Source organism: Hakea prostrata, chromosome 5 (assembly GCF_041222555.1).
Source record: "Hakea prostrata isolate BN-2017 chromosome 5, UWA_Hpros_2, whole genome shotgun sequence".
NCBI lineage: Eukaryota > Viridiplantae > Streptophyta > Magnoliopsida > Proteales > Proteaceae > Hakea > Hakea prostrata.
In genome coordinates, this window is record NC_142604.1 from 22,180,701 (window position 1) to 22,207,634 (window position 26,934).

Here is a 26,934-nt window from a genome sequence, read left to right on the forward strand (position 1 = left end):
AGGAATTGTTTCTCAGAGAATTGTGCTTTATTCACAACCCCTAATGGGGAATTTATAGATAAAAACAATTCTGAGAAGGAAAGCAAGTTACAAGTCTGAGAAGGAAAAGAAAAACAGATAAAAACCCATACTAGGAAACTGAGGACTCAATCCTAATCAAACTAGGAAATAACAAGAAGAAAGAGGAAGGGAGGCTTCCCTCCCGAGAGGGAAAAAATCTCCCAAAAATGCCCCAACAACAGAAGGCTATATGCATGGATGTTAATTCCAAGATCACTTCCCTCCTAAGCAACCACTTGTAGACTCCCCGAGGGACAACCATATTGTTGTTACCTGGGAACTGGATATTGACTTGTTTATTCTTTCAAGGCTAGCTTAGTCGCCTCATCCTTGGCTAGCTTAGCCTCTGAATCTCCCCCCCCCCTCCTGTTTTTTCATCTTCTCTTTTTTCCCTTTTGAGTGTTGATGTAACCATGGTCAGCAGGCCCAAGGAGGCCCAAAATTGGGGTCCAAATAATCCCTTGGACATGCGGCAACCAAGGCTGGCTGAATGCCTTAAGGGTCATTTTGGTCATTTTCACACCCCTCCTTAGGGTTTCATGGTTCTAGTTGTGTTCTGTCAGGAGTCAAGATCTATTTTTCTTTTTTTTCAGTTGATTATGTCATGGTCAACTTATTAAACAGTCTTAGTCCCAGTGGAAGTCCTACTTGGAAATTATTTTCCTTCTAGATAATTATTATTTTATTTGTTAATTTTTGTGGTCCTTAAAAGACCCCTTTTTTTAAGTTGTCGGTTAGTTATTGAGTTGTTATTTAGTTGGTAATTGTTAACAAATTCCCAATTTGAGTCCAACTTTGTTAGTCAAGTAGTTTGAGTCCAAGTGTCTTTCCTTCTTCTAATTGGGTATAAAAGAGAGCCAACTCCTCATGTAAAGATTAGACTAGATTAATTAAGTTGAGCATTAAAGGAATTAAAGTCATTGGTTCCAAAGAGGGGATCCCCATGACTGAGCGTGAGTTTCTACAATTTGTCTTCAAGTTTCTTCAACCTCAACAGCCTACAACAGCTTGACAGCCTTCTCTACAGCAGCGTCAAATGTACCAATCCACTCATTCCCAAGTGAAACTCCAGCGCCTTCCCTGCCCCATTCCTTCCCCTATACCCTGTGCAACCCATCCCTACCCCTCTCTCCCTTGCAGCAGCAATCTCCCACCCCTCGCCCTCCTAAACCCTGGGGCAGCAAGCCCCTCTCATAACCATTGCAGTAGTATTTCCCAGCCATCCCCCTCTCACTTTTTCATTCTTGCCCCTTTCTTGATCTTGCGGCAGCTTGGGAAAGAAAGGATAAAAGAAAAGAAAGAAGAAAATAAAGAGAGAAGAAGTTCAAAGAAATTTCAAGATTGCTCCTTTCCCCTAGCCACAAGCTTCCCAGTCCCATTCCATCCTACCTAAGGCATGTCAAGATACCCAAACCCTTTCCACGACAGTCCACCATCCCACTTCAGAGTTTGTTAACACCCTCACCTTTCCAAAACTATCCACGACAGTCCACCATCCCACTTCAGAGTTTGTTAACATCCTCACCTTTCCAAAACTATCCCATCTTAGTTGGGTGGAACCCTATCTTCCCAGTTGTAACCATCCTATCTGGTTAAGACCCAAAGTTTCCTAAAACCCTTTCCCCACTAGGATTTGTTAAAACCCTAGCTTCCCTAACCACCCCTAACTAAGACATAATTTCCCCAGCCCATTGAAATTTTGTTAACCTAGAATTCCCCCATTTTCTTCACCTAAACCATCCCATCTTGGATATAGATGGAACCCTAACCCTAGGGATAGCTCAATTACTAGCTGGTTCACTTGGCGAGGATCCTGAAGGCTAACCCAGAAGCTGGGTTACATCAGGTGTTTATCTATTTTTTTTATTCACTCAAAAGAAAATAAACAAGTTACAAAGACTGATTCTTAATTCTAATACGGAACCTAGCAAATATAAATAGAGATGGAAATAATCATAATATAACCTATACTAGAAACAAAAATAAATAGAAACCAAAATCTTCAGAGATGGAAATAATCATAATATAACCTATACTAGAAACAAAAATAAATAGAAACCAAAATCTTCAGCAATAATAATCTAGTTTTATGCCCTACACACAAAATATATAAAACCATAAGCTCTAAACTACTCCTAAACTCTTCTAAAATTCCCGACCATTATGTTCTGCTGTTCCTTTTTATTTTCTTTTTCCTGACAAATTCTTCGAGTGACATGGAATGTTCCAGAGCATTCTGTTTTGGATTTATCTGAACTTCTTGTGGAGTCAAATACCTCTTTCTGTAACCTCCATAATTTTAACTCAAAATTTTCTGAACCATTAGTTGAAAGTGAATGCATTTTTAAAGGTCAGCCTGTTTAATATTATAGCAACAAGAATCTAATCTCTAGGTCCTACTGCAGCAAATTTTTGACAACATAATGAACAGAGATATACCTTGGCCAAAGGTACCAGAGGAAATGAGCGATGAAGCATATGACTTAATTGACAAGTAAGTTTTTTAAAAGGAAATTTATCTATTGTACAAAATTGGACAGAATCAGTGCTTTTTTCTTATAATTTAGATTATTTATGGCTTCTTCTGTCTAAAATGATACTCCATCATCAGATCTTCAAATGTTTATCCCTGATAGAAATTTTCATTGAATGATTTTTTTTCTTGGCCTGCATGCCTTGAAATATACTGGATTTTATTGATGAATCAGTATCCCTTGTTGTTGAATCAGGATCTAAGTAATCCAAGCATGTGAATACCATCTCAAGCCTCCTCTCGTCATACTCATGGTTCCTTAATGTTTGCCTCTTATTAATCATTTTGAATGTTGTTAATGTTAATGATATTTATAATTCTTGAAATTTGTGTATGGGTATCAAGTCTTGAATCTAAAAGCTTTTTGCTCCCGAAAAGCTAACATGAACCATCAAGTTACAAGGATAAGTATTGTTTGAATGAATGGATGCCATTAAGTATTAACTATATCTTCACTCTTTATGGAAGTATCCTTTCATGGATCATAAGTCTTAATTGAGTAAAGTACCAAAATACTTGGAGAAATAGCATATTTAACTTAGCAAAATTACCATGCATCCTCTAATGGTCTCAACAGAAGAAAGCATCAAGCTGTTGTACTAAACTTGTATCAAGCAAGTTTACTATAAAGAGCAACTGGGAAATTATAAAAGTTTCACCAAGTGACAGTTATTTTGAATTAAGAAATTCCAATGAAATGAAAGGAGCTATCCATGCAAGTGGATGAAGTGATCAGGTTCAAGTTTCAATAGTTCATGGAATTAAGTTTTATATTTGTATATCTCAATTTAATCCTACCTAACACTCAAACTGCCAATACAGACCTACCCTCGTACCACTAAGATGTCAAGAATTACTTTCTTCATGATGACCTAGAACAGGAAGTTGAATGTGTTAAGTACCCAGATGCAGCAAAACAGCAACACAGTACTAATAGAGAAGACAAGCTTTATTGACTGATAAACTCAAGAAGAAAAGAATTCTAAACAATACCCAGCAGTAGGTATTCCTGCAGCTAACCAAAAGCAATAGTTCTCATCCTTATTTCCCTTAACAATATCCGATGAACCTAACCACCCTCCCAATACGTATATTAAATAATTTCCTAAATTAGTCCCTTAACAAAATATTTCGCAAATCATCCTTATATTTCCTGAATTAATCCCTTAACAAAATATTCTGCAAGTCATCCTTATTCAGCAACTTATGCAGCAGAATATTCTGCAAATCATCCTTATTCAGCAACTTATGCAGCAGCCTCCATCTCGGACCACAATCCGATTTCCTTCCTTAACTTCTGTCCACCAAATCCTGAAGTCTTCTTCTTATACTTGCGAGAATATGCTCGAGATATCAGGGGACTATCAACACTTCCCTCCAACAGTTTCACCTTGTTCTCAAGGCGAAAATCAGGAAATTGGTCGTTTGCCTCCTCATAGTCCTCCCGTATTTTTCACAGTGAGGCAGCCTTTTCCACTTAAGTAATACTTCCAGCACCCCTTGAGGAGATAAACGAACAGCCAACAAGTCCTACAGAGTGAACTGCAGTTCTCTGTCCTCCGCCAAACATGATGGAAGTGGTTGGGAGTAATATGCTGTCCATTGACTATCTTCAATCGTGAGACATGGAACACAGGGTGGACCTTCAAATTAACAAGTAAAAGTAGTCGATGCACGACTGGCCCCACTTGCTCAATTATCAGGAAAAGCCCATAATAGTGATGACTAAGCTTCTCATTGGCATGCTTGGCAAGTCTCTTAAAGCAATAAGGCTGGAGCTTAAGAAAGACTTCCTCGCCCACTTGGTAGCTCACATCCTGACGATGAGGATCAGCTGAAGCACGCATAGGGTCTTGTGCAGCCTGAAGATTAGCTTTGAGATCATTCAATACTCTATTTCGCTCCTGAAAAAACAGATCGACTTCATCTATTTTGGACCATCCATCCTGCCAATGTTACAGGGCTGGTGGTTCTCATTCATACACAACCTTAAATGGGGTCATCTTAGTAGTGGAATGGAAGGTCATGTTGTACCAATACTCTGCCCATGGTAACCAAGTAACCCAGTCCTGAGGTCGGCGTGCACAAAAATGGCGGATATAGATTTCCAAACTGCGATTAACAAACTCCATTTGGCCATCGGTTTGTGAGTGTATGCACTGCTGAATTTCAAGTGAGTTCCTGCCAATTTGAAGAGTTCCAACCAAAAATTGCTAGCAAAGATGAGATCCCTATCCGAAACAATGGACCTGGGGAATCCATGCAACCGAATGACCTTCCTACTGAACACTTTGGCAGAGTAAGGATGGGTTAAGGCAATGAAGTGTCCATACTAGAACAGTCAAATCAACCACCACTAGTACTGTATCTCCACTTCTTGTCTTTGGCAGCCCACAAATAAAATCCATACTAATATGCTTCCATATACACTCCAGTATTGGTAGAGGTTGTAGGAGACCAGCTAGTTTCATGGCCTGATATTTTCTGCGCTGACATTTATCACAACTGGCTACATAGCCACGGACTGCAGCCTTCATTCCCACCCACACAAACCCAGCTTTATGTGAGTAGAAATCCAGAATGACCCCCAAATGGAGTAGAGTGATATTCAGCCAGCAACTTCAAAAAATCAACTGTGATTCTTTGGGTATCACCAACCTGTTCTTATACAATAGGGTTCCATTCTTGAGTTGGTAAGCTGGGTACTCATGTGATCCTTACAGCAGCGCTTGAACTATCTTTTTGTATCATGCGGATACCTGCACTTCCACTTCTAACCCCTCTCCGCCCAACCAAGCTGCTGTTGACATAGAAAAGAGCCTTCGCTGTCCAACTGTCTAGCAGTGCCTGAACTACATTTTTGTATCATGCAGATGCCTGCACTTCCGCTTCTAACCCCTCTCTGCCCAACCAAACTGCTTTTGACATAGAAAAGAGTTGTGCTTTGCTGTTCAACTGTCTAGAGGGTGTGTCTACCGCTCTATTCTCACTGCCCAGTTGATAAATGATTTCAAAATCCAGACCTAACAACTGCATCACCCATTTCTGCTTATCCTTGGCAACAAGACATTGATCCAATAAATATTTCAAACTTTTTTTATCAGTGCGTACCTTGAAATGACGTCCTATCAGATAATGGCACCATTTTTGGATGCCCAGCACTATCGCCATTAACTCCTTCTCATAGACAAACTTCACTTGAACCCGCAGGGACAACAGTTGACTTCAGTAACCGATCGGATGCACTCCTTACATAAGGATAGCACCTAGTCCAAACCCCAAAGCATCAGTCTCTAGCACAAACCCCTTGGTAAAGTCAGGCTAAACAGCACCGGAACAGTAGTCATGACCTCTTTCAATGCTTTGAAAGCCTTTGTCACCTTCTCATCCCATAGGAACGCATCCTTCTTCAAGAGATTAGTGAGGGGTGCAGCTATCTTCCCATAATCTTTGACGAATCAATGATAATATCCTGTCCACGGTTCAAGATCTCGACTCGAGTTGGCGAGATCTCGGTCAAGATATGGTCTTTTCTTTTGGCCAACTCGATGGATTTTAGGGTCTAGGTTAGGCTCAAACTAGGTTTTTTGCCTAATTTAGGCCTTTGAATACATTGGTTGCCTTGGATTTGTGAGAAAACAACTCTAAGTATGAGTTATAAGTCTACCCTAAGTGTGAAATTGAAATGCTATAGGATTGGGGAATGTAACGTTGTACAACATATAATATAGAACCCTATGGCATATAAATGAAAAGAAATTGTATCAAATGCATCAAATAACTTAAATGTCATCACATTTCCATCCATGTGAGTATCACAATCTCGACTCTCAAGAATAGAACAACAAAACCATACAACCATTAGAAGCTCTATATAAGTCACAACTCATAAGTTCATAAGACAAGCATAGAAAAATTGATCTTCCTTTGGAATTGTAGATGTGCTAAAAATAGTTGAAATGAAAATCTAGTTGAAATCCGTAAAAAGTCCGGCAAAAATTAAGAGTTCTAGCGAGATATGGTGAAATCCGTAAAAAGTCCAGTGGAAATCTTGCCCTTGATCTCTCTCGTTGTTTTAAAAAAAGGGAGACATCTCACTAGATCTTGATCTCACGATATCTCATACTATGATCTCATCAAACCTAGATATCCACGCAAGGCCTTAAGGTTTTGGGGTTGGGGCCACTCCACCTGTCCACCATACATTTAATTTTCTTTGGGTTCGCTACCATTCTATATGCAGATATAATATCCCCCAAACACTCCAATAGTGACACACAAGAACACCTCTTTCTATTAACTACCAAATGGTGTTGTGTAAGCAAAATAAAAGTGGATAGCAAATGGATCAAATGTTCCTCCATGGACCTACTATACACCAAGATATTGTCAAAAAACACCAGAATAAATTTTCTTAAGTGCTTACAAAATACTTCATTTGTCAGGTATTGGAATGTGGTTGGTGCATTAGAGAATCTGAATGGAATCACAAGAAACTCATAGTGTCCATGGGTGTGAAAAGTTGTCTTTTCTTCTTCCCCTTTTACCATTTGAATTTGATGGTAGCCTAACTTCAAATCTAACTTGGTGAACACCGTAGAACCTCCTAGCTCATCCAATAAATCATCAATTGTTGGAATAGGGAACTTGTCTAGGATGGTGAGTTTGTTCAAGGCCCGATAGTCCACACAAAACAGCCAACCACCATCCTTCTTCCTTACTAGTAAAATAGGGCTTGAGTAGGGACTCACCCTTGGCCATATGACTCCCGTAATCAACATCTCATGTATCAATCTCTCAATTTCATCCTTCTGGGCATGTGGGATGATAAGGTCGGATATTTGGGGGAGTACTTCTCTCAAACAGCCCATGGTTGTCAAGACAATTAGGCGAGGCGAGGCAATGGAGGGCAACGAAAACCAAGGCGACACCAAGCAACGCGACAAGGTGACTCCAGGTTGCCTTGACCCAAAGATGGGCCTAGGCACCTAGGCAGCTACCAAGGCGCACCTAGGCAGAAGCTTTAACAACCATGCAATGGCCTAATAGTATGGTCATGGATCCTTCAAGGTGACAATCCATTGGTTCTACAAAAAGATGTGCATTACTCATTATTCCCAATACACCCGGATCTACTTGGTGCTCCCTAACTTCCATACCTTGTGGATTCAGCCAATAGCCTTCTCCCCTCGCTTGTACGTCGTTATAAAAAAAATTTTATGGTAGTCTCCTTACACAGTAGGGTGGGGTTGCTGTGAAGTGTTATATTCTTTTCTTGCCACTCGAAGCTCACAGTTTGATGACACCTGTCTGTGAATTTTAAAAGTAACCGCAAGCGCACGGTATCGTGTAGCTAATGGGTCGATCTCAGGGAGATATGCCACTTAGAATTCAACTTCTTAATAGTAATGCGAGAGTGGAATGATTCAATTTTTGTTAACTAATTAACTAAACTAAACGATCCTAATCTATATGTCTAATGCAATAGAATTGAAATGAAAAATAAATTAAACACAATCAATGCATAAATAAAAGACAGGAAAAAAATGCGAACAATAACGAAGCAATAAACAAAGCAATAAACAAAGAAATAAACAAAGCAATAAAAGGAAAAGGAAATAGCTAAAATGCAGATGCAACACCACCTGTCACCAGAAGCAGAGGCACGACTGTAGGCTTGCTCCGGTTATGTGGTCCGAGATAATGAATGAATAGGCAGAAAGTAAATAACAGAAAGTAAATAACAAAGCAATTAAAGGAAAAGGAAGCCTTAACCAAAGAGAAGCACGATTGTAGGCATCTCTGATCAAGGATCCAGGGGAAGGGAGAACAATAAATAATGCTGAAATTAAATCCTAAATTAAGAATATGGAGGGGTAGATAGAAGCGGGAATGGAGGGAGGAGAGAAAATTAATAAAGAAGGTTACTTACTTGCGAATTGAACAAACAATTCGAATCTCAACCAACCCTAACAACCAGATCTAGATCTAGAATGATCTAAATCTGCAATTGCTAGACCCAGAGAAAAACGAATCTAAAAAAATTGAATCTTGAACTTGAAGCTTGAACTTGAATTGCATTACATAAAAAGATTAAACCTAAACATTGAATCTAGAAATTTAAATCTCACTAATGCAAGCAAAGAAAATTAGAGAAAACATAAATAAACTGAAGAGAGAAGAAAGAATGCTACTACTAAGCTCTAGAACATGTCTTCCTTTGATGGAATATGATCTCCTTTTATAGAGTTTACATGAGATAGGAAGCACGGCTGAATTTGAATAAAACTCAGGGTTTCTATCTGATTCAGCCAATTAGGGTTTTGACGTAGTAATTGCGCCGACTTAGAGAGATCAGATGCATAATTCCACCGTTGGATTTGAGGTTTAAGTAGTCGTGAAGTTCTCCTCCAAAAATCAGCATGATCAGACATCGGATGACCGTTCGATGAAGGGTTTGATCGAAACTGGACAGAGGCATTCAAAAACGGGATTTTTCCTCTTTTTCTTTTCGAATATAATTCTTTTTCCTCTTTTTCTTTTTTTTAATTAAATCCAAGATAGGAAATAAGATATTGAGGTATGCAAGGACTCTTTTCCATTTGGACTCTCTCAATAATATCTCTGTAGATTTGATTTAAAATCTCCCCATTCCAGATCGATTTGCCTTCTTTATCTCTTCAATATTTCGGAGTTGGCCCATAATCACACATCTCTAGCCCATCATGCTCCAGATCAGGCCCATTTTCGCATTTGAGAATTTGAATGAACTTCTTGACGTGTAAAATAGCATGATTCAAGCCCAAAACTCCAAATATTTGCTTAAATCTTGAAAAGTCCTAAAATCTGCAAAAACAACATAAAACCCAAGGTAACTCCACTCTAAGTGTATAAAATGCATGCTTTATGCCCTAAGATTTCACACATAAATGTGCTCATCAACACCAATTGCTTTTGATCTCCCCTAGTTATGCCAACTCCTCCCCCAAGATAATATCTGTACTAACCAGATTGAATGGGAGTAGGTCTAATACAAAGGTCTCTCCCCCAATGGTCATCACCACCTTCCAGTACACTCCCAACCCTTTGCTACACATGCCATTGCCCAACGTCACTTGAAAAAAAATTGTTGCACATTCAGTCTTAAAGACTCCACCAATTGTTTTGACACGAAGTTGTGGGTAACACCACAGTCCACCAAAATCGAAACCCCATTACCGCTGACTTACCCTCTCAATTTCATGTTGGAGAGCCAATTCCCACCAGTGAAGTGCTTGAAAGTTCTGCCTCCATCTATTCCACTTTGGCCCCATCACTACCATCGTTGACCTCTACAATCGCCACTGACAACTCCGCTTCATCTTCTTCTTGGAGCACAAGCATCTTGAATTGCTTATTAGGACAGGGTGGCCTCCGGGTGTAAGGTCCATCACATATGAAACAAAACTCTTTATCCATTTTTCCTTTATCTACTCTTGAGACAACCACCATAATCTGCTAAGGTTCCCTGCGGCTGCAGAAATACCAGATCAATCTTGAGAGGAAGGAGTTGGATTGGTTCTTGGGTTGGCATGTGGCCCAAATAAATTAGTGGGGCTCAAATTAAAGTACCGTTGGGTTGGGCTTTGGGCCGATTTGATTGGTTGGGCCCATGATGTTTTCTTTGGGTTTTTAAAAGCCCAATTTCATGCCTCAATTGCTTGGGCCAGATCCATTATTGGGCCCAATGTGGTAGGTCCAAATAACTTAACCTCAACCCTAATTTCTTCATTTAAGCCTATGAGAAAAGCTCCCTTAAGCCACCCTTCTTCCATGATTTCGGCAGCCGTGGTATGAGCTTCGAAACCCGTCTCTGTACTCAGCGATTGTCCTTGTTTGATGGTGAGTAATTAACGCCTCTTGAGGAGTTTTCATCTGCACTGAACAAAACTACTGAATCAGAGCTTCCCACTTTAACTCCTTCCACAATCTCAGTGGTTGTTGCAACTCTCTAAACCGCATCCAACCTAACGCTGCACCTTCAAAGAATATTGTTGCGGCTCTAAGTTTATCCTCTTCTTGTAGTTCATACATGTCAAAGAATTAATCTGCTCTAGCTATCAACCCCATAAGGTCCTCAACTACGAATATTGGCATCTCAAGTTGTCATAGAAGGAAGTCCTATCGGGCCCCTGTTTCCCCCTCTTGGGCTAGTATTTGTGTTAAGTACCCGATTGAAGCAACTTAACAAAGATGGAACAACTCAAGAAGATAATAATAATAATGAACTTTGAATAAAAGTTGAACGAGAAACAAAACACACTACTAGCAGTAGGTGAGTCCTACGGCTACCCAAGAGCAATAGCTCTCACCCAAACTTTCCCAATAACTCAAAAACATGCCTAACCTACTCTTCCTTTCCATATTTATAGCAATTACTTTCCTACCATATTAATCAACCGAACCATCCCAACTCTAATCGTAAAAGGCAATCTTGAATGCAATAGGACTCTTCAAATCTTCCAATCATTTCGTTCCCAAGATTTTAGGGATTTACTTTCCACACTTTCGAGTATAGACTCTTGATACAAGGGGCTTATCAATACTCCCCTCCAACAGTTTCACCTTGTCCTCAAAGTGAAAATCTGGAAAGTGGGACTGCATCACATCATAAGTTTCCCAAGTATTTTCACAAGGAGGCAATCCTTTCCATTGAATTAAAACCTCCAGCATCCCTTGAGTAGAGAAACGAATGTTGAGCAAGGCTTCGGGTGTGAGCTGCAACTTGCCATTTCCCTACAAACAAGTTGGAAGCGGCGGCGGAGTAATATGCTGCCCAAGTGCCTGCTTCAACTGTGAGACGTGAAACACTAGGTGGATCCTTGAATCAGCAGGTAAACGTAGACGATAGGCAACTGGTCCCACTTGCTCAATGATCTAGTACGGCCCGTAGGAGCTATGATTGAGTTTCTCATTGGGCCGTTTGGCAAGTTTCTGGAAGCGATAAGGTTGTAGCTTAAGAAAAACTTCATCCCCCACTTGATAATGCACCTCCCTACGCTTGGAATCCACGGAAGTGCGCATCCGATCTTGGGCCACCCGCAGATTTGTTTTAAGGTCATCCAACACTCGATTACGCTCCTAAAGGAACACATCAACCTCATCCACTTTAGATCGACCATCCTCCCAACGCAGAAGAGAAGGGGGGTCTCACCCATACACAACCTAAAAGGGAGTCATTTAATGGCTGAATGAAATGTCATATTGTACCAATATTCTGCCCACGGCAACCAATTAATCCAGTCCTTCAATTGGCGAGCGCAGAAACATTGTAGGAAAATCTCAAGGCTGCGATTTACCACCTCCGTTTGACCATCAGTTTGAGGATGGTAGGCACTGCTGAACTTGAGGTTGGTGCCCGCCAATTTGAAAAGCTCCATCCAAAAATTACTAAGGAAGACACGATCTCGGTCAAAGACAATGGTTCGAGGGAACCCATGCAAGCGGATAACCTCCTTGCTGAACGAGGTAGCCACATCCTTGGCGGAATAAGGGTGTGAAAGAGCAATGAAGTGAGCATCCTTCGATAGCTGGTCAACTACAACAAGCACCGTATCTCCACCCTTAGCCTAGGTAACCCACCAATAAAATCCATGCTAATGTCCTCCCAAATGCGATCTAGAATTCGCAGTGGTTGAAGGAGTCCAGCAGGTTTCATGGCTTGATGCTGCTAATCGCCTTTAGGTCCTCAAAAACCCTGAATGCCCACCGAATGGGGTAGAATGATACTCCGAAAGTAATTTGGGAATTAATGGTGAACCGTCAAGGATGACTAACCGGTTCTTATAGAGTAAGGTGCCCTGTTGAAGCTGATAGTTGGGGTAGTCTTGGGATCCCTTCATCAAGGCCTTAATGATCTTCTGGTAACGGTCCGAGACGTGTACCGCTGCGTCTAAACCCTCACTTTTCTGCTAGTTTGCTGCTATTAGGGCGGAAATCTACATATCTCCCGCTGACTGTCGCGAAAGAGCGTCGGCGGCTTTGTTCTCGCTGCCCGAACGATACAGAATTTCAAAATCAAATCCCAACAACTTCATGACCCACTTCTATTAATCCGTAGGCACAATACGCTGATCCAACAAATATTTCAAGCTTTTTTTATCAGTTCGTACTTTGAAATGCCTCCCCATCAAGTAGTGACACCATTTCTAGATAGGAAGCACTATTGCCATTAATTCTTTTTCATATACGGATTTAGTTTGCGCTCGAGATGATAACACCTGACTCCAGTAAGCAATTGGATGGCCATCTTGCATCAAAACCGCACCTAGCCCAAAACCGGAAGCATCTGTCTCCACCCAAAACTCCTTTGCAAAATCGGGCATAGCTAACACCGGAACGGTCATCATGGCTGTCTTCAGGGTGTTTAACGCCTTTGTTGCTTCATCACTCCACTAAAACGCATCTTTCTTTAATAAATTAGTGAGCGGAGCGGCAATCTTACCATAGTCTTTGACAAATCTGCGGTAATACCCCATTAACCCTAAAAATCCTCGTAGGGCTTTAAGATTTTGCGGCTGGGGCCACTCTTCCATACACTTGATTTTCCGTGGATCCGCCACTACTCTGTCTTTAGATATGATGTGCCCTAAGTACTCCAGTGTAGCCACTCCAAACATACATTTTTTTTGTTGACGACGAGGCAGTGCTAGTGTTAGGAGTGTAAAGGTGGTTCGTAAATGACCCACATGGTCGTCCATGGTCCTGCTATACACCAAAATATCGTCAAAGGACACCAAAATAAATCGCTGTAAATGTTCACGAAATACCTCATTCATAAGTGATAACGTAGCAGGAGCATTCGAGAGCCCAAAAGGCATCACAAGGAATTTGTAATGCCCATTATGGGTACGAAAAGCCGTCTTTTCTTCATCGTCAATTGCCATTCTAATTTGGTGGTAGCCGGCTTTTAAATCAAGTTTTGTGAACACGGTGGCTCCTCCTAAACTCATCCAATAGTTCATCAATTGCAGGAATAGGGAACTTGTCAAGAACCGTGAGTTTATTTAAGGCACGATAATCCACACAGAATCTCCATCCTCCATCCTTCTTTCGGACCAACAATATCGGACTGGAGTAAGGACTCATACTAGGCCGTATCAATCCTGCCGTTAACATTTCATGTACTAACCTTTCGACCTCGTTCTTTTGAGAGTGTGGGTAACGATAGGGCTGAATATTAGGCGGTGTACTTTTTCGGCTAGCCGTATCCTGTGGTCTTGTTCCACCATGGCGGTAATCCTATGGGTGCCTTGAACAGCGGTGCGAATTCTTTTAATAAATGCGATACCGCTGCACTCTCTTTTACTTCGAGCTTTTCGCATTTGGGCTCTTGAGGGTGTAGCAAGTATCCATCACCTCCTGCCTGAATGGACTATAACACGCTTTTCAATGTTGTCTCCAATCTCCACAAAGTCGGATCTCCACACGGTCATCCGTGCCACTCAAACGTCATGGTTCATGAGCGCCAGTTACTTCTCACCTCCCCTAACGTCTGTAACTATTCGACACCTAGAATAGCGTCAATGCTGCCCAAATAAAATGGGTAAAAATCATGTATAAAAGTCTCGCCACCTACGTTGATCGGAGTATTTCGACACACTCCAATGCCGCGTTGAATCGTGCCATCTCCCAACGTTAGCTGAAAGCTCTTTTGTTGTACTTCCAGACCAAAAGGCTCCAACTCCTGCGCCACGAAATTATGCGTTGCACCACAATCGACTAACACGACAATATCGTGACCGGAAATCTGCCCTCTCAACTTCAAGGTGTGGGGTGAGTCAATTCCTACTAGAGAGGTGTGTGAAGGTTCCATTTCGACCAGAGGGTCGATTTCGTCAAGTCCAGGGCTACCGTCGGTCATTTTTGTAGTGGCTGCAACATCCTGTTCATCGGCATCATGGAGTAGGCACCATCAATTGCTTCAAAGGGCAACGATGACCTTTGGTATAAGGAGCATCGCACCGGAAGCAAACACCCTTGTCCATTTTTTCCTTGATTTCCTCCTGAGAAAGCCACCTCGATCATCCATAAGAACCTGTAGTCGCCAGTGTTGCAGAACGATGGGAAGAGGAAGAAGATGATCGGTCTTTTTGGGTTGGTAGAATCGGGGTATTGAACGCCTGAGTTGATTCCGGTTCCTGGGTTCAGTGTTGGACCTTTTGAGTTAATGCTAGTTGGGCCCAATTGAACATATCATTGGGCTGAATTTTGGGTCGGTGGAGTGGGCTGGGCCCAATAAGGTTTCTAATTGAATTTTCCAGCCACGTTTTTTGGTTCTACTGCCTGGGCCAGATCCATTATTTGGCCCAATGTAGTGGGTCCAAATACCCTTACCTCTGCCCTAACATCCTCATTCAACCCTGCCAAAAACATGCCCTTCAGCCACTCTTCTTCTATAGCGCTAGCAGCCACCATAAGCGCCTCAAATCCATCGCGGTAAGCAGCGAACGACCCAACCTGCTTATAGGTGATCAATGCTTCTTGTGGAGTCTTCATCTGTGTGGAACTGAAATGCTGGATCAATGCACCTCTTTCAAATTCTTCCATGATAGTAATGTTTGGTGCAACTCGCGAAAATGTATCCACCTTAACTCAACTCCCTCAAAACACAAAGTTGCGGTTCCAAGTTTCGCTCCATCACTTAATTTGTTTAAATATAAATATCTTTCGGCGCGTGCGATCCATCTCATAGGGTTGTCTCAAAAAAAATTAGCATGTCATTTTTCTGTTTCACCCATTCTCTCATCTAGCGTTTCCTCAGGTGTCGTTGCTGTTAGGATATCGGCTGATTTCCCTTTTGAGAAAAGAAATCGTAGTTCCTCTCTGAATTCATCATTGGCTTTTTCCCCTTTTTCAATCTGATATGCTAAGGCCCCTACCTTACCTTGAATCTCTTTAACCATGGTTTCTAATTCCTCTACCCTTTGTTCCATTCTGCTTTTTACCATCACCTTGGTCGTTTGGCTATGATACCAATTTGTTAAGTACCCGACTGAATCAACTTAACAAAAATGGAACAACTCAAGAAGATAATAATAATAATAATAATGGACTTTGAATAAAAGTTGAACGAGAAACAAAACAAAACACACTACTAGCAGTAGGTGAGTCCTATGGCTACCCAAGAGCAATAGCTCTCACCCAAACTTTCCCAATAACTCAAAAACATGCCTAACCTCCTCTTCCTTTCCATATTTATAGCAATTACTTTCCTACCATATTAATCAACCGAACCATCCCAACTCTAATCGTAAAAGGCAATCTGAATGCAATAGGATTCTTCAAATCTAATCCTAAAAGGTAATCTGAAATGCAATAGGACTCTTCAAATCTTCCAATCGTTTCCTTCCCTAGATTTTAGGGATTTGCTTTCCACACTTTCGAGTATAGACTCGTGATACAAGGGGCTTATCAGTTTGATCCACCTCTGTCACCCCCAACGACTGGGAAGACACCTCCATGGACTTCCTTTTTTGAAACAAGGTTCTCAATTCCTCCCTGAATTCCTCATTGGCCTTTTCTCTCCTTTCCACCTGCAATGCTACCACCCCAATCTTTTCTTTCATCTCCTTCACGTTAGCCTTTAAATCCTCCATTCTACTCTCCATCCTACTCTTCACCATGACCTAAGGATTGTACTGCTCTGATACTAATTTGTTAATGGCAACACAGTAGTAATAGAGAAGACAAGCTTTATTAAGTGATTAACTCAAGAACACAAGAACTCTGAACACACCCAGCAGTAGGCATTCGTACAGCTACCTGAGAGCAATAGCTCTCACCCTTATTTCCCTTAACAATAACCAATAAACCTAATTTACTACCCTCCCCATACTTACAGTAAATAATTTCTTAAATTATTCCCTTGACAAAATATTCTGCAAATCACCCTTATTCAGCAACTTATGCAGCAGAATATTCTACAAATCATCCTTATTCAGAAACTTATGCAGCCGCCTCCATCTAGATCCCATAGTCCAAAATCCTTCTTCTGATGCTTGTGAGAATATAGTCCAGATATCAGGGGCCTATCAGAAGCAACCTCCACTAGGTTTCAAGTTCCCATCTGCTGAAAGGAAAGCCAGTCTGTCAAAGAAGGTGCTTTATGGCCTCAAATATTCTCTTAAAGCTTGGTTCGAGAGGTTTAGACAAGCCATTATCCAGGATGGATGTTCTAGGTTCCCATCTTTTGAAGGGAAAGTGAGTCTCTTAGAGAAGGTGATTTATGGCCTCAAACTGTCTACTAAAGCTTGGTTTGAGAGGTTTAGACAAGCTGTTCTCAGGAATGGATATTCCCATAGCCAAGCTGACTGTTCATTTTTTATCCAGAGAGACAACAATATGAATCACAGCTCCAATTCTCTATGTTGATGAAGTTGTGGTTAATAGGAATACCATAGCTGAGCTCTGTAGATAAGGTCATCCTTTGCCCACCAACTCAAGATTAGAGATCTTGGAGTCTAGAATTTCTTTCTCATGATTGAATAGTCAAGATTAGAGAGGATTAATATTTGTCAAAGAAAAGTTTATCATAGATGTGTTGAGGGGAATGGGATGTTGGGTTTTGAACTAACTAACTCCCCAGTTGATCAAAACCACAAATTAGATGAAAATTGTGGTCTTCTCATTGATTCAGGGAGCATCAAAGATTAGTTAGGAAGCTAGTATACCTGTTACTCACTCAGCCAGACATTACATATACAATTGGAGTGCTGAGCCACTTTATGCGTGCTCCCAAAATTGGCAAGTTGGATGCTGTTTATTACATTGTAAGATAGTGTTAGGGACCCAAAATCATGTCATGTGGAGGAGATAGAAAGGATTAGTGTTTATTAGGGGATTATAAGTAGGGGAGAAGCTGTGAGTTGAGGTTACGGAATATTTTATGTGTGTTTGGGCAGCCTATTGGCTGATGTCAGCAGTTGCTTTGGGATGGCTAGCACCATTGTAACCAGGTTATCCTTCTTTATTGTTCTTGTCTATATTCTTAGTTTTCGGATTCGATTTGGGGGTTCTTACCAGGTACTAGAAGTTTTTCTCCGTCAAGGAGGCTCCTTGTTGGTAGACACAATTACTTGAAAATGGATGGCTTTACCAATGCTTATTGGGTTAGTTCAGTTTCTGGTAGGCAATCCACATCAGGCTATTGTACTTTTCTAAAGGGAAAACATGTCTTATGGAGTTGCAAGAAACAAGCTATTGTATCCAGGTTCAGTTCTGAAGTAGAGTTTCCAGCCATGGCTTATGAGGCATTTGAATTGACTTGGTAGACAGATTGATCCAAGATTTAGATTTTGACTATACAGTGCATATGAGACTATTATGAGAACAAGGCTGACATAGGTTTTGCCCACAATTCTTTCCAACCTGAGCAGACAACACAAATTGAAATGGATAGCCATTTTATCAAGAAGAAGATAGACTCCAGGTGTCTGTACCCTTTAGTGAAGACCAGTGATCAACTGGCTAACATATTTCATCGAAGGCCTTCTTCCACACCAGTTCGGTACCTTATAGTCTGAACTTGGAATGCTTGATATTTATTCTCCACCTTGAGGGAGTGTTTTAGAGTTTTCTCATGTAATAGGGGTATTCCAGTCCTGCTGATGAAGTAGATTGAAGAGGTCTAATTAAGGGCCAATTGCAGAATTTCTCAACCAAATGATGTAGCCTAGATTGAATAGGTTCAACTAAGGGCCAGCTTTCTAAAATCTCAAGTCAAGATATAAAGGTTTTGGGTTTTAAGATTTTGGGGTAGCTGATTGGGATGCATAATAACACAAGTTATAGTGGTTGGACATTTTTGGCTGGATGGGGCATGTTCTTGAGATATGGGATGACAAGTTAATGGGGCTGGTGAAACTTGGAGAGAACTTAGGTAATGATATATGGGGATGATCCCTAAAATTTGGGGCTGTTCTAACAGTCAGATTGGTGTAGATTTGAGTTTGAAATTTGGGTTTATATGGGAGTACAAAAGCATAAAGAAAAAGAAAAGAATTTAAGGTTGGGGAATTTAGAAGGTTAGAAGATTAGGAAAAGAAGAACTGGGCTGGGAATAATACAACATACTTATGTTGAAGATATTCTTGAATATTAACCTGAATGAGAAAACATATTCTTGAGAAAAGAAAAGAGAAAAGGAGAAGATAGAAATCACATAAGCAGGGGGTGGAGATGATCACAAAACCATGCTATGCCATTATACTCATAGTAGCAATAAATAAGAACCGCAATTTAATTCATCAGGCCGTGGCTCAATTGAGCAACTTCTTCTACATTTATAATATAGCCATATTGGCTAACATAGTTTCAAACTCACACTAAAACTCAAAATAGAAATTAACTTTAAAATAGACTACTGTGCTAAAAAAGGAAGGCCTAACCCAATCCTTAACCTACCAGGTAACGTGACTAACTTCAAATTACTAGGAAATGGAAATAAGAAAGGAAATAGTTTTAAATAGGACTGTTAACCAAATTAATGAAAACACTTCCTACCCATATTTTAGGCCCATTAAGTTTACCAGTTACAAACTAAATGCTTGGAATCAAAGGCCAAATACTTATATAATCCAATCTTTGACTTTTGCTATGATTCTGCATCATGGACTCAAATGGTGATGTTTAGATTTAAGTTCAAGCTTAAACAGACATTGAAAGGTTAAAAATTTTCTTATGGGACAAGACAGTTAAGATGTTTGTAAATCAACCTAGAGGGGGTGAATAGGTTGAACTAGTGGAAATTGCCTTCTTAAAGAAAAATTTAACTAAATTGAATTAATTAAAAGAAATGAGCACAAGATAAGGTCATAAGGCAACACATGATTTATAGTGGTTCAACTCTATTGTGTCTATGTCCACTCCTCTCCAGCCTTAGAGAGAATTCCACTAGCGACTCCCTTTCAGGTAAAATAGGTGGGGAAACATCACCTCTTACAATCTTGTTAAGGGCAAGAGAACCTTCACAATCTTGATTCCGAACAAGAGTATCCAATCTCTTAAGGGTCCTTGTACTTTAAGTCTAGTCTAGAGCCTTAGTACAAACTACACTTACAAAGGTAAGAAATGATAGAAATGTTACCTATCAAAGGGTGTGAGACAATACCATTTGAATGATGATGATGATGAGGATGCATAATGATATGAATGACAAGCAATGCACTGATGGTCCCCTCAACTTGCTTCTTCTTCTTGATGATGCTTGAGGAAGGATGCCTTGAGTTCTTCACCAAAAGCTCCTTATGGAGAGCAATTGAACTCAATGGGATTTTGAATTGCTAGGTAGAAAGGGCTTGATAGACACAAGTGATAATAAGATGCTTAGTAGTGTCTTCATTATTATGATAAACATTGTCATTAAGGCCTCTATTTATACATCAAATCTGGGACTATTTTGAATCCCAATGGATAGAAAACAGTCATGTTTATTACCAAACAATCAACCTGTACAATGTGAGAGTCGACCCACACATCTAGCTGTTGTAAGCTTAGTTGGTCTGACAATCGCTTGGTGGTTGACCTACGAAGCGACCCAATAGTACTTCATACATATGTGTTCAAAATGCAAAAATGTGAAAGTGCAGTTTTATGCAATTAAAAGATGATATATGTCCTAGGCTAATTGCAGGATCTTGACATCTTGTATTTTCCTCAGTTCTATGCTCTTGAGATACATCCTCTTGCGTGAAGGCATCTTGAGTAAAATCTCTTGGCTTGATGTCCACTTATTGGTGTTGAGTATTATTTGGACAAGTTCAATTCATTATACATTCTTAGAATGGTTTTGCCCATATATGCCCAAGTGTGTCAGCGACTTAGCGCTTTCTTGTCTTTCACATGAATGAATTGTTAGTGCATTTGTTATGTGTTTGTGATCATCAAAACTAGTGAATGGTAAAAGGGTCATTTCCCAACAGTTTGTCTTTTGGAATAAGGATCCTCATTAATTTTGGTGGGTTGAGATGGTTAGGATTTTTTTTTTTTTTTTTTTTTTTTTTGAGATAGGGTGTCTCAATTAGTGTTCTAGGTGATCCATGTTGGTGAAGATTTGGAGGGGGTGTGTGGAACAATGTAATGAGAGATTGTTTCGAGTTCAAAATAAATCAGATGGATAAAGTAAGTTTCTTGAAAAATTTTAAGATTTTGGGTGGTTTTTTGGGGGTACTCGAGAACATGGGTTATTGTGGTTAAATGGAGATGAAACTTGGAGAGAACTTTGGTAGTGGTATATCATCTACAAAGTTTGGGACAGTTCTGATGGTTAGATTGCCTCTAGAATATGCTTGGATTGTTCCTTGAACTTGAGGAATTTTCAGCACACTTGAGATTCTTCAATGGAGATTGGTTTAGGCAACTTAGAGAAACTTAAAGAAATTGATAGAGTGGGCATAGGAGTTAGTAAAACTAACTCACAAAGCAACAATGCTCAAAACAAAAGAAGCACTATCAAATCATGGGCTCAATTGAGCAATTGGATCTATATATAAAGCCATGCTGGCTGACATAGGACTTGGACAAAACACAAAGTTAACAATAACAACAAGCTTCATCCCAACTGCATGGGTTCAGCTACACGGATCCTTGCCTTCAATCAGCTCTATTTGAGGCCACCCAAGATACAAGGCCCAAGCCATGCATTTCCTTTCTTTCCACTTGTCCTAAGGTTACTTCAGATCTGCCCTTAGCTCTTCTAATTCCTTCAATCAGGATCAAATCACTTCTCCATACAATGGCATTTCAAGATCTCCATATACATGGCCATGCCACCTCAATCAATTTTCTAGTAGCTTATCATTTATCAGAGCTACTTCCACAACAGCTCTAGTATGATCGTTCATTACCTTATCTTCCTAGTTTTGCCACTCATCCATCTTAGCATCCTATTTCTACTACACTGGGTTTTTCTATATGATGTTTCTTAACAACTAGACACTCTACACCATATATCATAGCCAAGGTTCTAAATTTCATCTAGTCTTGAGGTTTCAAGTTTCAACCACCTCAAGACACAAAAAATTTGGATGAAACTTATTACAAGATCGTGCCAGGTTTTGGTGGATCATTTCAATGGGATTAATATAATATTTTTCAATCTGGTTTTTGTTGGACAGCCTATTTTACGGCCTATAAGCACATTTCTATTGTTTGTAGCACAACACAAATTGGTCTTTTTGATTTGCACATTCTTGGTTGTATATGGACAAAGCTGAACGGTGTATTTTCATAAATCTGAACGTGCTTGAAGTATAAATGGACATAAATGAGAAGCAAGTTCAATTGATAATCAAAAAGAAACATTGAAACTTCATTAAAATGTACATAACAAAACCATAAAACATAACTAGAGCACCCCAGAAGTAGTCAGATTTCAATTAAAACTTACAAACACCAATTCGTAAGCCCTAACTCGCAAAAAACCAAAGAAAATCCTTAAGACCAAGCTGATAGAAGCTGCTATGTCAGCCTTGCTTAATCCCACTATAAGGCTGTTGGACCCAATGTGCATTGCACTCTGACTTTGCCACATACACATCCCATGACATGACTCTAAGAAGTATGGGACATAGTCAAACACCACCTCCATATATCATCATCAACATTGTTAACCCATCCATGGATATGAGTCGCTAAACTTTGATGTACTACCCTCTAATCCAACCATCATATGGATAACAAGGATCATATGTTGCTGCTGCCACTACCGGGTGGTATGGTGGCTGGTGTGCAGGGACAGGGTATGGGAAATGGGAACATCAATAAAGGAAGCCCAATACTGCAATACTATTGACTATGAGTGGGAGCTGTAGTCAACACTAGAATACAGTGGAGCAGGAATACACCCCCTACCCCAACCATCTGACAATATGGATTGGATTCTCAAAGCAAACAATAAACCCCAGAGACCTTATTTGAATTTACCCTATTTTACACTCATACACTGCATAACTGAAATTTCATGTAGCCTTTCTTCTTGAAGTTATTTATGTTCAATGGTTCCAGCAAGTCTTAGCTATCTGGTCATCATTCAATTGAAGCTACATTAATCCTATCAACAGTTACATATTCCATTACCCTTACTCTTAGGGAGTATGTCACTCTATGAGATCTTGCTGAAGGGAATTTCACCCTGCCAAAGGTCCCCCCCCCCATATCCTAATAGCCCACCGTCTGGAGTAGGCTTGTACAAAACTTTCCCATCTAAGTTGTGGTATTTCTAAGGTGGATCCCGCAAATTGAGATTTCAACCTACAATCAGTCGAGTTAACTAGTACTTTTCTGACATGGGGTAATGAGTCCTGGCAAAGTTGAAAGTAACCATAAAGCAGGAAATATGTGATAGAATTAAGTGCAGAAGAATCTAGAATAAACAACTGGTAAAATAAAAAGTTACTGCAAAATCGGCTTGCTGATCAGTAATGCTCTTTGGCTGAGCAGCTGGGTATTTTATTCTAATGATTTGGCTGATGATTCTGTTCATCATCCATTATAATCTATTGTCAATCAATATCAAAGACAATACAACAATTTCTATATCATGTACTCTACTGTACTGCATACACTTTCCCAGCAAAAGATGTTGCAATTATTTCTTTCTACTTGGTAGATATCCATTATTGATGAGCAAGTAATGTCTGACTTTGATCAGAGTTGTGGGGTAGCTTTCACAGATATACATGTCTTTCATTTGCTTTTCTTTTTTTTCCAGATTGCTTACTGAAAATCCAGTTCAGAGACTAGGAGCCACAGGGGCAAAAGAGGTGAAGTCTGACTCATTGGTGAAAGATTTTTTTTTCCTCCTTTCTGTTTTAGACAATCACTCTTGGTGAAGATGGTACCATACTACTCCTGTTTTAAAAGTTACGTCTCATTTTTGCAGGTGAAGCGCCATTGTTTTTTCAAGAACATCAACTGGGACACACTGGCCAGGCAGAAGGTCATTTTCTTACCACCATCACCCCAACCCCCCCCCCCCCCCCTTTCTGGCCCCCACCTCTTAACCAAAAACAAAACCTCTTCATTTGGATTTTAAGGTGAAAGCACCAATTTTTGGAGACAATGTCATGAGATTTCATCCCTGCCAGATTGATAAATAAAAGGACCAAGAGAAATCCAATGGGAAAACCATGAACAAAACAGAGGTTATAGTTTCTTGCCTGTCAATGCAGGCACTTTAATGAAAAGTTGACCTTGAACCCACGAAACCAGTCAGAGATCGACTGCCTCCAGGACAACATCAATATGGATGAACAAATTGAAAAACTGAAACTTTTGTTGCCCTTTCTTCTGTTCGTATATGAAAGATGAAGGCAAGATAATAGGGTACCTCACCCTTGAGCCTCTCCACTGCTGCTATCTCAGCTGCTGAAACAAGTCTTTCTCAGGCCAAACACTGCAAGCAAGCAATAGAAATTTCATTTATCAAGTCTTAAAGGAAACAAGAACTGAAATAGGAACTTCTAAATAAAAAGTAAGCATGTGAATCGAAATCTGAAGTTAGAATCTAATAACTTCCTAAATCTGAAAATTTGATTCTAAACTAATCCCCCATGCCAGCTGCCTGTATCAGCCTTAAATCACTAGTCACATGAAAAGTAACTCGGATATTATTGAGAAAATCGATTGTGGTAGAATGACTTAATCAATTAGTGTAATCTTAAGCCGTTTATTTATAATAAGGTGGAAAGAGGCCCTTACTTGGTTTAAGCCGTTTATTGATTGGAGGGCAAGAATCCATGTAGCCAACCCCATTTAGTTGGGACAAGGCTTATTGTTGTTGGAAAGAGGCCCTTACTTGGTTTAACAAGAAATAGGAAATTACACGAACTAAAACTCTAACAGAATTGAACTCCTAATAGGACTCAACCAACAGATATTGTTCATGTTAACAATGACGTCTTATTTTCTTTTGGTACTGGTTCCTACAAGTACATATGGACTTGTGACCGACATCACACTTTCTTTACAGTAAAGTGATGGATGATATACTTTTTGTCTCTTATTTTGTTTCACCTAATCAGTATTTCTAGTGTAACTGAATTTACATATTGTATAGTCTACCACAGTTCTAGTTATCATGATACCAAGGTTGATTTTCATAACTCCATCCACATGGCACCCCTTTTTTGGTGAAACACCAACTCGGCACCCACCAAAACAATATTATTAGTTAAAATGGCATATACCAATGATCCTCATCTTGAATATCTTCTATTAAATCATCTATGATGAGCATAAGAAAATAAGGATCAATATTGATCCTTGATGTAACTCAATTGAAATTGGGTTATTCACTACCTAGACACCCACTGCCAATCCCATAGTTCTTACACTAATCACCACATCATTTGATGTAAAACTTGGGAAGAACTGAATCAGCTTTAGATGGACCTACTAGCCTAGTCAATCCAACCCAGCAGTTCTTTTGAAAGAGCCAAAGATAAGCTAGAACATTGTTCTACCTCACCCTTATACATATGTTTAATAATGTCCATATATTTACTTGAAATATTTCTCTTGGTTTTGTATATTAAATTTTTGGGGACTTTTTCAATCTATCATAAGATGTTTTTAGGTCAATAAATTAAAAATTATATGAAGATCCTTCTTGCAATCTCTAAATATTTTTCTAGGTCAATAAAGACTGTGTGAAGATCCTTCTGTCAATCTTTAAATCTTTTCATGACTCTATTAAATATGTTAATAGCTTCCATCCTAGAGTCTTCCTATTATAAAACCCAAATTTTTTTATTTTTCTTCATGCTAATTTCTTGTCTTAGAATGGGTTTTAATAAACCTCTCTCGTAATTTCATAATATTACTTGTTGGTTTATAACTCTGTAGTTGTCGCAACACAAAATCTCACCTTTAATTGGATAGACCAGAACCATAATGCAACTCCATGAACATGGTCGTTTCCCTAGACTTATAATCTTACTAAATAGCTTGTTTAGCAAAATAAATCATATATTCTTAAGCTCTTTCTCACTTCTATTAGTACTTCATGGGCCTTGTGCCTTACCTATATTCATCCTCGTCAAAGCTTCTTTGACATACTCACATCCTAATTTTTTGTAATATTATGATTTGCGATGTCTTGATAGGTTTTGTGTCATTATGGAATAATATTTTTCGAATTGTTTTTACTTGGTAGGATGTAGAAATAGCCTTTCCATGTCTCCATGGTGCCATGATTTATTAGTATTTTACTACCTTCACTTTTGATGTGTCAAAGATGTTTAGGATCTCAACTCGTCCTTTCCCTTATTTAGCTATCATATAGGATATATTCCCTGGATTTTGCATTTTCATAAAACTAATAAACTTCCACGTGCATATGCACATGTAGCCATATATAAGAGTGCAGAAGGAATTAGATAAAAAAAAAATGACAGTAATTAATTAATTTTCAGGTTTGTGTACAAAATTATCATTGATCTCATAACACTTCATCTATAGGGTTCGTATTATAAAGGCAAATAATTTTTTTTTTGTGTAATTAATAATATTTGAACTATAATGTGAATTTGTCAATAAAAATGAAATGAAATGCACATGAAGAAATGTTAAAATTGTGATGTTTATTAAAAATGCTAATCATGTGAGTCGTTATTTAGAGGACTTCATTTCTTTTTTATTTTTTTCCTAGTTTTTTAGAATTACTTTGTCCATACATTTTGCATGATTTTTTTTTATAATTACATTATGCATGATTGAGGATAATAAATAATCATACAAAAATAATTATATAAAATCTGCTTGGATAATCAAAATGTTTGTCACTATTGTCATTTTCTCTAGTTATTCTAGGTAATTAGTCATAGTTTAACAAAATGATTTTTAAGTTATCTTTTTTTTTTAATAAGTTTGATATACTGGAGCCAATTGAAATTCTACTAACCTATAAGCAAAAAATCTCAAGTAAATTTTTATTTCTAATTTCATATCTAAATTAGACTATATATTTTTAACAAGTTGAATAATTGTTTAAATACTTCAGTTACAAAATTTCATATATTTTAATATACATATTGGGTGGTTCTTGACATGTCCTTTTTATTATGAACTACAATATTGAAGTATTATCATATTGGAATTAATTGAAAAAAGTTATATTTTGCAGTTGTGGAATAAAGTTGTAATGGAATTGTTGTGGTATTAATTTAATCTGACAAAATGACTTTTTAGCATTTATTGACTATTCTAATTTTGGTTAAAGAAAGATATTTATTTTTTCTCTTCCATAATAGTGTGCAAGTAACTTATCCTATCTCCTATAATTGAGGATGAGGGAAGAAAAT

General features: G+C 39.1%; 1 protein-coding gene across 1 annotated transcript in view; it reads left to right on the plus strand.

Annotated features, from left to right (window-relative positions):
* The window catches only part of IRE (AGC (cAMP-dependent, cGMP-dependent and protein kinase C) kinase family protein), a 95,498-nt gene that overhangs the window by 66,433 nt on the left and 2,131 nt on the right, over nucleotides 1–26,934 (plus strand). Inside the window, exons 12-14 of the mRNA XM_089154988.1 lie at nucleotides 2,466–2,554; nucleotides 23,343–23,394; nucleotides 23,514–23,570. Coding sequence (XP_089011114.1) covers nucleotides 2,466–2,554; nucleotides 23,343–23,394; nucleotides 23,514–23,570 — 198 coding nt within the window. The remainder of the gene's footprint in view (nucleotides 1–2,465; nucleotides 2,555–23,342; nucleotides 23,395–23,513; nucleotides 23,571–26,934) is intronic.